The 12,849-nt window shown below is 49.1% G+C and overlaps 1 protein-coding gene and 1 long non-coding RNA gene across 2 annotated transcripts; one reads left to right on the top strand and one right to left on the bottom strand.

Moving 5' to 3' along the window:
- Nucleotides 1-3,406: 3,406 nt before the first annotated feature.
- Nucleotides 3,407-12,752, bottom strand: tedc2 (tubulin epsilon and delta complex 2). Its single transcript, XM_023810693.2, has 11 exons — nt 12,613-12,752; nt 12,391-12,487; nt 12,185-12,274; nt 11,980-12,038; nt 11,086-11,626; nt 10,944-10,997; nt 8,316-8,394; nt 7,651-7,783; nt 7,206-7,304; nt 4,802-4,980; nt 3,407-3,893 (listed from the first exon to the last, which is right to left on the bottom strand). Exons 2-11 carry the CDS (start codon nt 12,426-12,428, stop codon nt 3,744-3,746), a joined length of 1,422 nt encoding a protein of 473 aa, XP_023666461.2. The 5' UTR covers nt 12,429-12,487; nt 12,613-12,752; the 3' UTR covers nt 3,407-3,743.
- LOC111843278 (uncharacterized) lies at nt 4,921-5,971 on the top strand. Its single transcript, XR_002838113.2, has 2 exons — nt 4,921-5,028; nt 5,109-5,971. It is a non-coding gene; the product is annotated as an uncharacterized lncRNA (long non-coding RNA).
- Nucleotides 12,753-12,849: the final 97 nt, after the last annotated feature.

The raw sequence follows: 12,849 nt of genomic DNA on the forward strand, positions 1-12,849 counted from the left end.
TCAAACAGGCTATTTGAGGAGTGTGTGTGCATGTGTGTGTTTGTGTGCGTGTGTGTATGCGCTCTTCTTCTGGGAACCGTTCCACGCCACACGATAACCCACCTACACCATGAGACTCGCACACATATCTAGGTCGCAGAATTTAGTCACGGCACGTTGGAGGGACGCAGCCCCCGGACGAGCACAGATTCATCACCAGTCTCCCAGTGTCAATCACACATCCGTCTCAAGGCAGGACTGGATCCATTTGCCAGCGATGCTTCACCATGGCCCTTAACCAACACTCCCTTTAGCACGTCTCTGTCGCATTGGCAGGAACGGCAGGGCTGCCAACTTCGGGCAGCTGGCTGGAGTGAGATTTTCAATTCGAGACACGTCTGCACACGCATTTACATGTATGTAAGAGTTCTGTTACCTTGTCAATAGTCGGTAAGGTTTGCAAACTGACCCAACGCTTTTGATGCAGCTAATTTTAGGTTTATAATGGAATAATATAGATTTGCCGTTAGATTTTGTGTGTGGGCGTGAGTGTGAAAGCGTGAGTGTCACGCCAGATGCGGGAGTTGGCAGCCCTGGAATGACGGTCGGCGCCATTGCTGATGTTCCAGCATGTTCTGATGGTGCTGGATCCACCTTCAGGCACATTCCCTGCTGCCCCTTCAGGACCTGCCACACCACAGACTCCGCCCCCCGCGCCCAGAACTGCACATGGGCTTAAGCCGCCACTGATGGTCAGTCACTCAAAGAAAGGACAACGTACCCAGAGGGCACACAAGCCGGAAGGTGATTGGTTGGATAGAGCTTGGGTCTAAGATCTGAGGATTCCTGTGGGACCGGAGAAGAGAACTGGACCGATCGCCACGTGAAAATGCAGCCTGAAGTGCAACAAGTATTCAGAGAGACAGGTGGTATAGATATCTGGGAGAAATTCCGTGTTAGATGCAGAGGAAACGTCGAAAAATCAAGCAGCATGATCGTCTGCGTCAGGGAAAATGATAAAGTGGATTGAGCAGTGTTTCTGAAAAGCAGCCGAGGACGGGAGGAGTGGCAACAGGGAGGTGAGGGGGTGATGAATTACATATGAAAGTCAGCGGTGCTCAGTTCTCGTCACACAGCCCGAGCTGGGGGGTGGGGTCACAGGAAGGCCGTCTCCCGGAGGGCTTGGATCTCCCGGGGCCGGCGCCTCTGACGTCCAGGCTCTGCTTTTCCCGCAAACTTATTATCTATTAAAAAAATAAAGACGTGAAACTTCAGAGGAAAGCTGAAGCCTTGAAACGAGACGCTGGAGGAAACTCGGATTCCTGTCGGTCAGCCGGCTTCGTTCCAGCGGGCTTCACTCTCGCTCGGGGAGACGCCGACCTGCTGCCATTTATCCGCGCTGCCCAACTCGGGTAAAGTCGGCAGAGACACGCCAATAAGGAAAGACGGCGACGGGCATTAGCAGATACCTGTAAATCACACTTAGCTGAGAAAAACAAGGCAGAAGGGAGCACACCCCCGCCCAAAACTCCTCCGACAAGGAGAAATTAAAAACACAATCTCTCTTATTCCTACGCTGCTGTAGAATGTGCTTATTTTTGACTTTTAAATAGTTTATACAAAGTCACTGTAACAACTGAAGCAGTCGGGTGCTGTTTTCCCCCTAAAACTCCTGCAGAGAAACACTATCAGAGCCTATCATGCTCTGCGCCTCCTCCTGCGCCTCCTGGGAAACCTACGCCCACCGGGGTACAGCCTTCTGAGAAGTCTTTGCCGGAACAGCCCCCCCCCCCCCCCCCCCCCGGTGACTCAGTGGATGAGGCCTAGGGAAGTCCGGGGGCTGGTGTCAGCAGGCATTCACACCCACAGCGCCACCTGTTGCCCAGTCTGGAGCAGCTTGCTCCTTGAATTTCTCACCCCCCCAGCCTCCACCCCGCTCCTGCCCCCTCCCCACCCACAGGCCCAGCGTGGGGCGCCGATATTCACGGGGCACAGCACTCGATATAAATGTGAGCAACAAGATTGTATTTGTTTTCGGGAAGACGTCAGATGGCAGGTCACATGGGAGAGGAGGAGGCCCCAGCCTGTAACTTTCACATAATTACAGATTAAAAATAAAAGGGTTATTGTTTCTACTCAGCCCACAAACACATATTGTAAAATGTGGCTCTTGTCCTGTTTAGGGGTGTCCTGAGCGGCCTGGGGTATCACAGCAGGTATGCATCTGTGCATCACAGGAGTCCAGGAAAGGGTGACAGAGTTTTGAGCAAATCCCTGTAAAACGGGATACGAGGCAAAGTACTCAATTAACTGGAGACTGAAGGAAAAAGTATTTTTCCCTGCAACCCTGCGGGAGAAGCTCCCACAAAAGGAGTTACGGCCAGGCTTTAATATTTCGGGCAGGTTGTTTACAACAAGCACCCTGCTTTAAGTTTAACCAAAAGCATTACAATATAGGTGTTCAAAAATTGTAGGAATATTCGGAGACACCCTCCAAAATGTGTGCGGAAACACGTCGTCCCTCACGCATGTCAGAACCCGGGGATGTGAGTGAGGGCGACGCGGAGCAAGACGAGAGGCTGAAACCTCGGAGCGCGTTACCGCTATACGTACAGAAACTGCGTTAGGGGGCCCGCGGCAGAACGGAGGCGTGTGGGTGTCCAGCCGGGACTGGGGGCAAATCTGAAGCACGAGAATGACGACCTTAGGCTTTCACCTGCGTGGGGCAGAAATGGCACCATCAATAAATCACAGATATCACGGACGTGGCAGAAAGGTCCGGAGAAACCAGAACCTGTCATTAAGTAGCCGGATCTCCATCGCTACAGTATTACGATGATTCGAGGATGAGCTGCATTTTTAACCAAGGATATGACTGAAACAAATCAATACCTACAGCAGCTTGGAATATTACTTCATTATTTCATGCAACCCGATCACACAGCATTATCAGAATTAAGATTTATAAATCACTGTGGCAGATGCCTGGCAGGCACTACGAAATAAATTACGCGATCAGCACGCCATACTGGTTCTGGCAAACTGGAAGCGCTTCTTATCAAGCATTGATTTGATACCGTTAAGAGGTGGACTGTCTGAAGGCCCATGGGGACTAGGCTGAGAGACACTGAGCACAATGAGAATCATGCCACCTGCTGGCGGAGAGGTGCCACAGCAGTGCTAGGAGCTGGGCAATAATGAGGGAAATTCTGCTTCCGAGCCTCAGGGAGGGGTAGAGCAAGCAGGGCACCTTCTGAGGAAATCTGTTCAGGTAAATCGCAGCCACTGTCGCCATCAGCATGAATATTAATAAGAATCAGATCACATTTTTCCCCACCATATTAATGAGGCGCATTTATGGTTTGATGCCATGGCAGCTCATAAAATCTCCCCCATATTGGACAGAAATTCCCTTTGACATTACTGGTCATTGTGACGTACTTTAATATTATGAATCTGACATGGAAATTCACACAAAAAATAAATCAAACTGAAAGAGCTGGCGGATTCTGCACAGAAAACAAAGACTGCTGGAATTCATCAAACACACACATAGAAACACACACACACACACACACACACACACACACACACACACACACACACAAACACCAGCAGGCAGTGCCGTTAGCGACATCCAGACGCAGCTCTGCAGATGCCACAGTGAGTGTTTGGCAGTCGCTCTCGCTTCCGATCGAGGGCTGTCAGATGCTCCTTCCTGCCCACGCATGGTCCCGGGCCTCACACCTGTCCTGCCGCGTGTCCTAATCCGGCTCCGTGTCCAGGACTAGGGCGGGGAAGCGGAGGCCCCCCTCAGCCAGCAGGGAGTAGAGGCCCCGCAGCACGCTGGGGGTAGGGCGTCCCTCACGGGACAGCGGGGGAGACAAGCGGGAGCCCAGGGCGTCGCTCAGGACCTGCAGAGAGCAGGGAGCACTCAGCTCTGTGTACAGCGTGAGGGACAGGCAACGAAGCCACATATACAGGCGGAGGGAGCCCTGAGGAGCGTGAGGGACAGGCAACGAAGCCACATATACAGGCGGAGGGAGCCCTGAGGAGCGTGAGGGACAGGCAACGAAGCCACATATACAGGCAGAGGGAGCCCTGCGGAGCGTGAGGGACAGGCAACGAAGCCACATATACAGGCAGAGGGAGCCCTGAGGAGCGTGAGGGACAGGCAACGAAGCCACATATACAGGCGGAGGGAGCCCTGAGGAGCGTGAGGGACAGGCAACGAAGCCACATATACAGGCAGAGGGAGCCCTGAGGAGCGTGAGGGACAGGCAACGAAGCCACATATACAGGCGGAGGGAGCCCTGAGGAGCGTGAGGGACAGGAACAGCCACTCCTTCTGTCCCGGCGCCCAAGGGTGTGTTTCCCAGAAGCATAGCTGCTAACTATGTCAGCAACTTGCATAGTTGGAAGCATGCAACTGAATGGGTCTGAGCATGCAAGCCGCTATGAGGAGCATTTGTGGACCCCAGGTCACTAAGCAAAAATCACCGTAGTAGAGGCGTGACCACAACCGTCCTTACAACTCCACCTCACCTTCCATACTCGATCTTACCCTTCATGAAGTGGACATTTTGAACAACATGGTGCGCATTCTGCTTCAGAGATCTCGGCGACTTCAGCCTACGGCGCTATACGGCATAAGAAATTTGGTCCCAAATACGCACATCGGTCAGAAAATGGATTTGCTACTACCGGCAAGTTTGCGCATGGCGGCTAACCGGGGCGGAGGCTAAGCGAGGAGTCGGGGGAAGAGAGAAGATCAGCAAGGCGTGGCAGTTTGAGGGGTGCATGTTTGGGACGGGGCGCTGACCAGCTGCAGATGAACGTCCTGCTGCAGCAGTGCCACTCTCAGCCTCAGGCCTTCCAGGGTCCCCAGCTCCGCCTGGCTGCTGTAGGAGAGGGGGGTGGGCGGGGCCTCCCAGGGCCAGCGTGACTTGAGGGGACGTCCAGCTGGGTCCCGGCTCCACAGGTGCTCCCAAATGTCAGTGTCTGAGGGCAGAAGAGGCGACTTCTGGAGACTTCTGCGTGACTGAGCTGGTAAATCTGCATGACACTGCGTTACGACCTAAACAGTTGTGAAGCTCCCATAACAAATGTGTCTTTTTATTTCTGTCAAGGACAAAACACTAATTACTAAAAAGAATTTATTCTGGGAAAATACCAGGACACGGCAAGACAGGACAGGAAGAAGCCAATCCTCAAAATCTCATTATATATTCATGAAGAACTTTTTGAGCAGCTTGGGAATTTTAATTCTGTTAAACACTGGAAAATCCAGAAAGCACGAGCTTTGCAGCATAAGCCCAGCAGGCTGAAAGAAGGAGCGTACATTCGGCCATGTTGGAGCGGTTAGCGCAGTGACCGTGCGGCTGCAGAAACTCAAAATGGAGGGGCAGGGGGATGTCAGCCGCTCAGTGACGCCGCGATGTTTAGGTCGGCTGTACACCGTGTCCCGGGAACGATATTCTGTTACGGCGGTTCAGTTACAGGCACGGCGTAAATCTGCCCAACTAAGGGGGGGTTGCAAAAGACTGAGGGTGTAATTTCAGTCCAAAGGGCGACGCATGTAGTGACACGGCTCTCACTCCCCCCAGCAGTATGTAACCGTGATTCAATAAGCAGAAGCCATAACCGAAGGGCGTTACAGTGGAATGCAGGCACGATGTCACAACTCCTCACCCTTAACCGGAAACTCTACTGCGACCCTCCATGGCGATAGTGGAGAGGAAACCCCCCAGAGAATCCCTCAACTTGGACATCAGGAATCAATGCCAGCAGTGAAGACAATCAGTGGGAATTGGCCAAGTTTGGGAAATTTGCGATATGACTCACAACGGCTGCTTCGGTAAACGAGCAAATGGAGTGACCTCAGAATTCAAGATGGCTGCATCCGTTATCAGCAGAAGTGAAAGCTGTAGTTATATACTGTTTATTAGCACTTATGTCTTATTTGTGGCTCATTAAATCAGACGTACACACAGTACTGTCCAACTGCTATTCATGAACATGTCGCTATGGTGTTTGTATGTGCAACATACCATGTAATGTGTCGTTATCAACTGATGTTGCTAACAATGACTAGAACTGGGGCCTGTTTCAGAAAGCAGGATTTCTTGCTTAGCCAGATAACTTGTCGGATTTAAGGTAGTCCGGGCTAAATGTATGTGAATGAATATATAGGGCAGTTACACTGGGGTACCTTAAGTCCAATAAGTTATCCGGCTAAGCAGGGAATTGAAACCGGTCCCTGGTAATACTAAGTGGTTTCCCGACTTGATGTACTAGAACACGTTTATCAGCTCTGACTTCCAGGGTAAATGGAACACAGCATTTGCCAGCCTATCAGTGATGACGTGGGCACTGCACCAGCCCAACAATCAACAGTCAGCTTTTTGGACAGTGCCAACTGAATCACTGCATGAGGAGGACAACAAGGACGTCAAATCAGAAGAGCACATCAAAGCTGTCATCTGCCTCCTGGAAGGGATTCTTAGAAGAAGCTAGGCTGCACACAGAATTTACCAGAACTAACACCACAAGCCTATACAGTCGTACCCCGTTATCAGATGATTCACTTAACTGTGGTCAACTGCGTGGAATACAAAATATATATATATATATAATCACAAACAACAAGCTACGCACCATACTCTGCTACATTCATTTCATTACTGCAAGCATTGTATAGTATCATTGCTCCTTCATCATCACCGTCATCGACATCATCATTGCCAGGAGCACCGTAGCGTAATGGAGGAAGCGAACGGTAGGTCCCCACAGCAGGCTTAGACGTTCGATGAAATGTTCTTTTCTTTTACAGGGTAATTTAATGGCTGTACAGTACATGTTTCAGGTACCAACACACACATATTGTCCTCTCTCCCCCATCACATCTCATAAGCAATCAGTAAGGATACTGAACAGCAGTCAGAGCAGTCTAAGATGTGTACTATATTGTACAGCACTCTCATTTTGAATTTTTTAGGCTTTTTAAATTATTTAACCTACATAAACAATGGAAAACAATAAAAACTGACAACTCCTGGTGTTTATATGGCTTTATCTGCGGTGCTCGGTATCCACAGGGGTGAACCTGCCTCTCTGCGGACACCGGGGTACGACTGTATGAATATTAGAGGGAAAACTGAACCAGTAAATAAATAAAATGGGTTTCTGGGCAACAGGCAAGGTGCGGAGAAACCAGGGGTCCATACCACTCTTCAGCTGCTCCGCTCTGAGCAGAAGGTCGCCCGCCATTTTCCCAAGGCCTTGCAGCATCAGCTGGGACTCATAGCTCGTCTCACCGCCGCCATCTGCAGGTACGCGAGCACAAATCACACCCCGCACGGCCTGCAGATTAGCGTCACACATGCTAGCCTTTCCATGAGGAATGCACAGGTGCTTTAAGAGCAGCATTTGATTAAGGAAATACATCAACTGAGAAGGCAGGGTATAATCGGACACCCTCTGGTGGTGGTGGGGGGGGGGGTTTAGCATTTAACACCCCCTTGAAAAAGCTTGGCGTGTTCGGGCACTAGCAAAATTTTTGCATTTACTTTTTCTATTCCTTTATTACACTTACTCTATTGGACTCCTTCTGTTCTTCCATATTTCAGCCCCCTAACAACCCCCCGTGCCCCCATTTCAGCCCCCACGCACCTGGCGGACCGCCCGGCCTGGCAGTCTGCAGTTCGGTCTTGTAGCAGTGAGTCAGAGCCCTGCACTGCAGAATGAGCTGGCCCACCTCCGCCTGGGAGTCCGTGGGGCCGCCGCGGGGCCAGCAAGCGGGGAACTGAGCCGGACAGGAGCGACACGTCAGGGAGCCACACACAACACCGGCCGCCGGTCCTTAACGCAGCAGCCAACCTTAACTTCAGCATTTGTGTGGGGAAGATGCAGGAAATATGAAATGGGTGCTATGGTGTTTTGTTATTGGTCTGCTGGTGTGGGAAGTGTTCTGCCAAATGCAGCACCACGGTCCGACTGCGTCGACATAAAAGACACTGAAACGGAAAGTGACAAAGTGCACGGAAACAGAAGCTTTCATGACACATTACATACAATCAAATCAATAGTCAATTTCACCTCATAGTCAGTGTGCATTTACCCAAATGTACGTCTTTGGTTACTGATGTATCCAAATGCAAGTACTATAGCAATTCTCTCTCACTTGTATAAATACATTAAACCTGGGGTGTGAGGATTGCTTTGCATTTGCTAGCGGCTGGGAGGAGGTCAGGCAGCTGGGAGGAGGGGAGGCGGCTGGGAGGAGGGGAGGCGGCTGGGAGGAGGGGAGGCGGCTGGGAGGAGGTCCGGCGACTTACCGTCCCCCGCAGTCTTTCTATAAATTCGGTTCTCTCAGTCAAAGGGTGAGATACTTTGGTCAAAATCTTGTCCCACAACCTTCAGAAATGAACACAATGTTGTGAAACAGATCAGTGTTTCCAAACACGCAGTTCTATGGCCATAAACTTGGAAAGCAATGAATGTTACTGTAATAACCGTGAAACACATCCCGCTGCATTTATTTCATTTGGGTCGACATCCTTATACTGAAATTTCAGCTTTTGTTGATGTTAAGGTTGACATCAAAACTACTAGGCGTCTTTCCATCTTTAATAAGATCTAAGCATAAATATTTAAGTGAAAGACAAACCGCATTATTGCCTCGGGGACCCAGGTTCAAGTCTCTACCCCAACTTCACATGTGTTGTTCACATATTCTCCCCATGTCATCGTGGTGTTTCCTCAGGGTACTCCACCCCCCCGCCTCCTTGGTGCAAAGACATGCAAAATGAAGCGCTATGCTAAAAATGCCCTCAGGTGTGTGTGCCCTGTGATGGGTCGGTGCCCCTCCTGGGTTACAGTCTGCCTTGCAGCTTCCCAGACAGACTCCAGATCCCTTTGGCCTTGCATAGACCAAGCGGGTAAGGAAAATGGATCATTTTATGGGAATCTCGCCTTAATTACAAACCTTTATGCCAGGGATGGAAAATGTGCTAAAACGTTTGGGGACGCAACCTTCCAATCGTGTAAAGTCAGTCTTATTATCCATATACATAATCAGCTGATTCAGAACCCTTTGCTGCATAGCACAGAGGTAAACACGGTCCCACAAGGAGCAGACAGATAAAAATCTATGTGATTTTTCTATTTAAAGGTACAGTCATGCATCACTTAATGGCAGGGATACGTTCTGAGAAATGCGTTGCTAGGCAATTTGGTTGTTGTGTGAACATCATCGACTGTACTTACACAATAACTCGGTAGTGTGTCACAACAAATTTTCTTACACATAGAAAGAGTATGCTCTAAAATAACAATATACCAAATGCATAAACCAGTGACATAAAACTAATATAATGATAAACAGTTATGCACTGTACATAACTGTATGTGCTATACTTTTATACGACGGTTCGTTTACACCAGCATCACCACAAACATGCGAGTAACACATTGTGCTACGACGTCACTAGGCGCTAGGAGTTTTTCAGATGCGTTAAAATCTTATAGGACCGCCGTCGTATGCGCAGGCCGTCCGCTGACCGAAACATCGCTACACAGCACATGACTGTACAGGTCAGGGGAAGCATATTGAAGAATTTCCAAAAAGGAATCACAAATACTGCAAAATGTGAAAGTCATCATTAAGAAATGTGGCTCCTCTGGGGTATTGCAAAAATAAGGCGGCAGGACACAAAAAAAAAAGCAGAGACTGCCCCCCCCCCCCCCCCCCCAAGTTATATAACCAGTTTGTGTATCCTCCACAACACTGGGCTGTGTGGTAGGGACTCAAGCCATTTGGTGCAAAAGACTACAGCCCAGGCCATATAAAGAATATAAATTTTACAGCCAATATCGCAAAACCATCTTGGAAAGAATCTTGGAAAATATGTTGGTATGATGAGTCTGAAGTACAATGTCTTGGCCTTGATTCTAAAAAATGAGTTTGGTACAAGGCCAACGCGACGCATCACCCAAAAAAAACAGCACCCACTGCCAGTCACGACGCTGGCAGCCTCATGCTATGTGGACATTCGTCTTCTGCTGGGGCAGGGGCTTCGGTCAGGATAGAGGGGAAAATTAACAAATATTGAGATATACTGGTACAAAAGCTGCTTTCCACAGCCAGACGGTGGAAATTAAAGAAGAATTTCAGTTTTCAGCAAAATAATTGTTTGGGGATAATTCAACCGAGGAACTGATTAAAAAGGAAGACTTTCGTTGTGGAATGGCTGACTGATTCTGGACCGCAGTCGTACAGATCTCCTGTGCACCGACCTGAAAAAAGCCATCCACAAGAGCTCTTGAAAAATGGAGTTTGAAAACTGACTGAGATGATACCGCAAAATCCAGGAGTGCCAAGTTTGGAGAGCTATCTGAAGAGATTTTTTCCTCATCCAGTATGCAACCAAAGCACTCAAAGTTCAATTCAAAATTACTTCCATATCCCCAGAAATGGCCCATTTGTTTTACAGTTAAACACTGTTTGTTAAAGATCTGTAGGTGCAGAAATGCCTGTCATTTAAATACGAGTGTGTGGACCTCTGATATGCATCCATTCGTGCATCTTCCAATCATTAATCCTGGCTAAGGAGGTGGAGAGAGTGGACCTTATCTCAGGCAGCTCAGGACTCAAGGTGACAACACAGCCTGGATGGATGTCAGTCTCAAGGCTCAGTCGCTCAGTCAGTCAGACGGACGGACAGACGGAAATTCACAGCTACCAGTTCACTGAACTGCATATCTTTGTCTAACACCAAGAGCTAAATAGCTAAAATAAAGCAGAGCCATGAAAAACTGAGGGGTAAACAAATCAGAAATTACTACAAAGATACACTGGCACTTTATACAAAAAAATGCTATGGCAAAACACTGTAACCGATTGGCTCACTGATCAGAACATTTGCCACATTGACCAGTGACAATGGCAGGATGAACGCACTCACCTGTCCTGTTTGGCGCTCTGCGTTCTCCAGGCAGAGAGGAACTCGGACGGCGCCCTGCCAAGAACACACAGGCTGCTGTGTAATCTCAAACACCACAAAGCCACGCGACTGTTCGCCCACATGCCACAAAAGTGCACCATACCCATCGTCAGCAGCCCGAGAGTCAGCATCTCCTGCAGCCACGCCTCCCGCTCCCGTCTGCTCTCTCTCAGGCACACAGCCCCCGCCACGGCGCTGTCCGGAGGTCACGGCTGTGCCCTTCTCTTCCGGTGGCCGGGAGACCGGCTCCGCACGGCGCTGACATCCCAAGCCGGACGCTGTGGGGGGGTGCTTGACTTTTCTCAAGCTGTGCGCCGTTCTCACTCGGGTCTGGGCGGCGGGACCAGGCCTGGCTGGAGGCCTCCCCCCTGCTGCGGCACAGCCGCCCGTGTGCCCCCCTCTGAGCCGAGAAACTGGAGCCTTCTGTGCTTCCCTGTAATTGGCTAAGGGCTTGGAGGTGGATTTAGGGGCCAGTGAGCCGATCATGTGGTTAGTGCTAGTTGTTTGATCCCCGTCTCTGCCCTCTGGATCGGCAGTTGCTGTGCACTTAGAGCCCCCCAAAGCACCACGGATGCGCAGTGCTCTGGCCAGCGCCCCCTCCAGCAGCCGAACCTCCTCCAGGTCCTCCGGGGGTACGGCGGGGTCTGCACAGCCACACACACGTACAAATGTCAAATATGTCTCTTTTTCCTGCATTTTTCTGAAAGCTGAACAACCTTTCCATTTCCTGCATTTCAAATTATGTCAAGCCTTAAAAAAGTACAGTACACACAAATAAACGGCGAATAATTCCTGTGAAATACTGTAGCACTTATGCAGCGCACACGTAATGCGTTCGCTGAAAACACTGCCATCTACTGTACAGCTGCAAGTAAATCAAACAAATACAAGAGGAAAGGAAAGAACGGAAGCTGAAGTCAACAAGTTGCACATACATCACTGTCATATTTTAGATATTAATCTAGATGAAGCAATCGCCTTTTAAGCAGCTGCATACCTTCCTTTACTCCAGCGGCCAGCGCGTCTTCTTCGGCAGAAATCTTCTGCGGGCTTCTCCTACAGGACCGCACGCAGGATCATGTATAATGTATTACAGTCCGCGATCTACGACTTTTGCCAATGATTCGAAAAAGAGTGCTATAAAAATGAAACGCAGCACATTACATGACAGTCACAGATGTGAAGGGACAGCCATGACTTACAGACAGCGCAGTATCTCCTGACAGCGCCGGATGCTCGCGTTAATCTTGGCTTCCTCCTCCTTGCAATACTCGGTAGCAAGGTCCACTGCACTGTATATAGCAATGTAAAAGTTACAAGTACAAAACTAACAAGCACAATAAAAAGCTGCATACTCAGACAAAATTAAACAGCGGACATACGGCATTAAATAACACGTTTCGCTTACCGCTGTGAGCGTAACATGCTCGACTGAAGGGCTGACATGCCGCAAAAGCGACATTCTAAACACCCGCTACAACTCCCGGAAGTGGACGTGTAAGGTCCTATAAAACAAAACAAAAAATGACATCATCAGGATGATTAAGTAAAGGTCGACGCCGAAGTAATAATACACAATCACTGTATTAAAATAATATACACTGGATGACAATGTGAAAATCATACTTACTTGCACACTTATCTTTGTTTTAATCGTCATATGCAGCTGACAGGCCCTGGTGAAATTCTAAACTAACTAGCACGCAGCAAGCTAATTTTTTGCTAGAGTACATAAACCATTTTTAAATATATACTTACTTCCTACATAGTTAACTACTTCTAATCTATCTGAGCATAGACAGTACAAAAAAGATTTAATAATAGCAGTAAATGTTTTATGAAATATGTAGTAGCTGTGTTGCCTTGA

The sequence above is a fragment of the Paramormyrops kingsleyae genome, chromosome 22 (assembly GCF_048594095.1).
Source record: "Paramormyrops kingsleyae isolate MSU_618 chromosome 22, PKINGS_0.4, whole genome shotgun sequence".
Taxonomy (NCBI): Eukaryota; Metazoa; Chordata; class Actinopteri; order Osteoglossiformes; family Mormyridae; genus Paramormyrops; species Paramormyrops kingsleyae.

Excerpts from the sequence above, each read along its gene's own strand:
- tedc2 (XM_023810693.2), bottom strand. The coding sequence starts at position 12,428 with ATGTCAGCCCTTCAGTCGAGCATGTTACGCTCACAGCG. Across the intron at positions 7,305-7,650 it reads CAGGCCGGGCGGTCCGCCAG|ATGGCGGCGGTGAGACGAGC; the intron begins GTGCGTGGGGGC and ends GCGTACCTGCAG. Across the intron at positions 4,981-7,205 it reads AGCGGAGCAGCTGAAGAGTG|ACACTGACATTTGGGAGCAC; the intron begins GTATGGACCCCT and ends TTCTGCCCTCAG.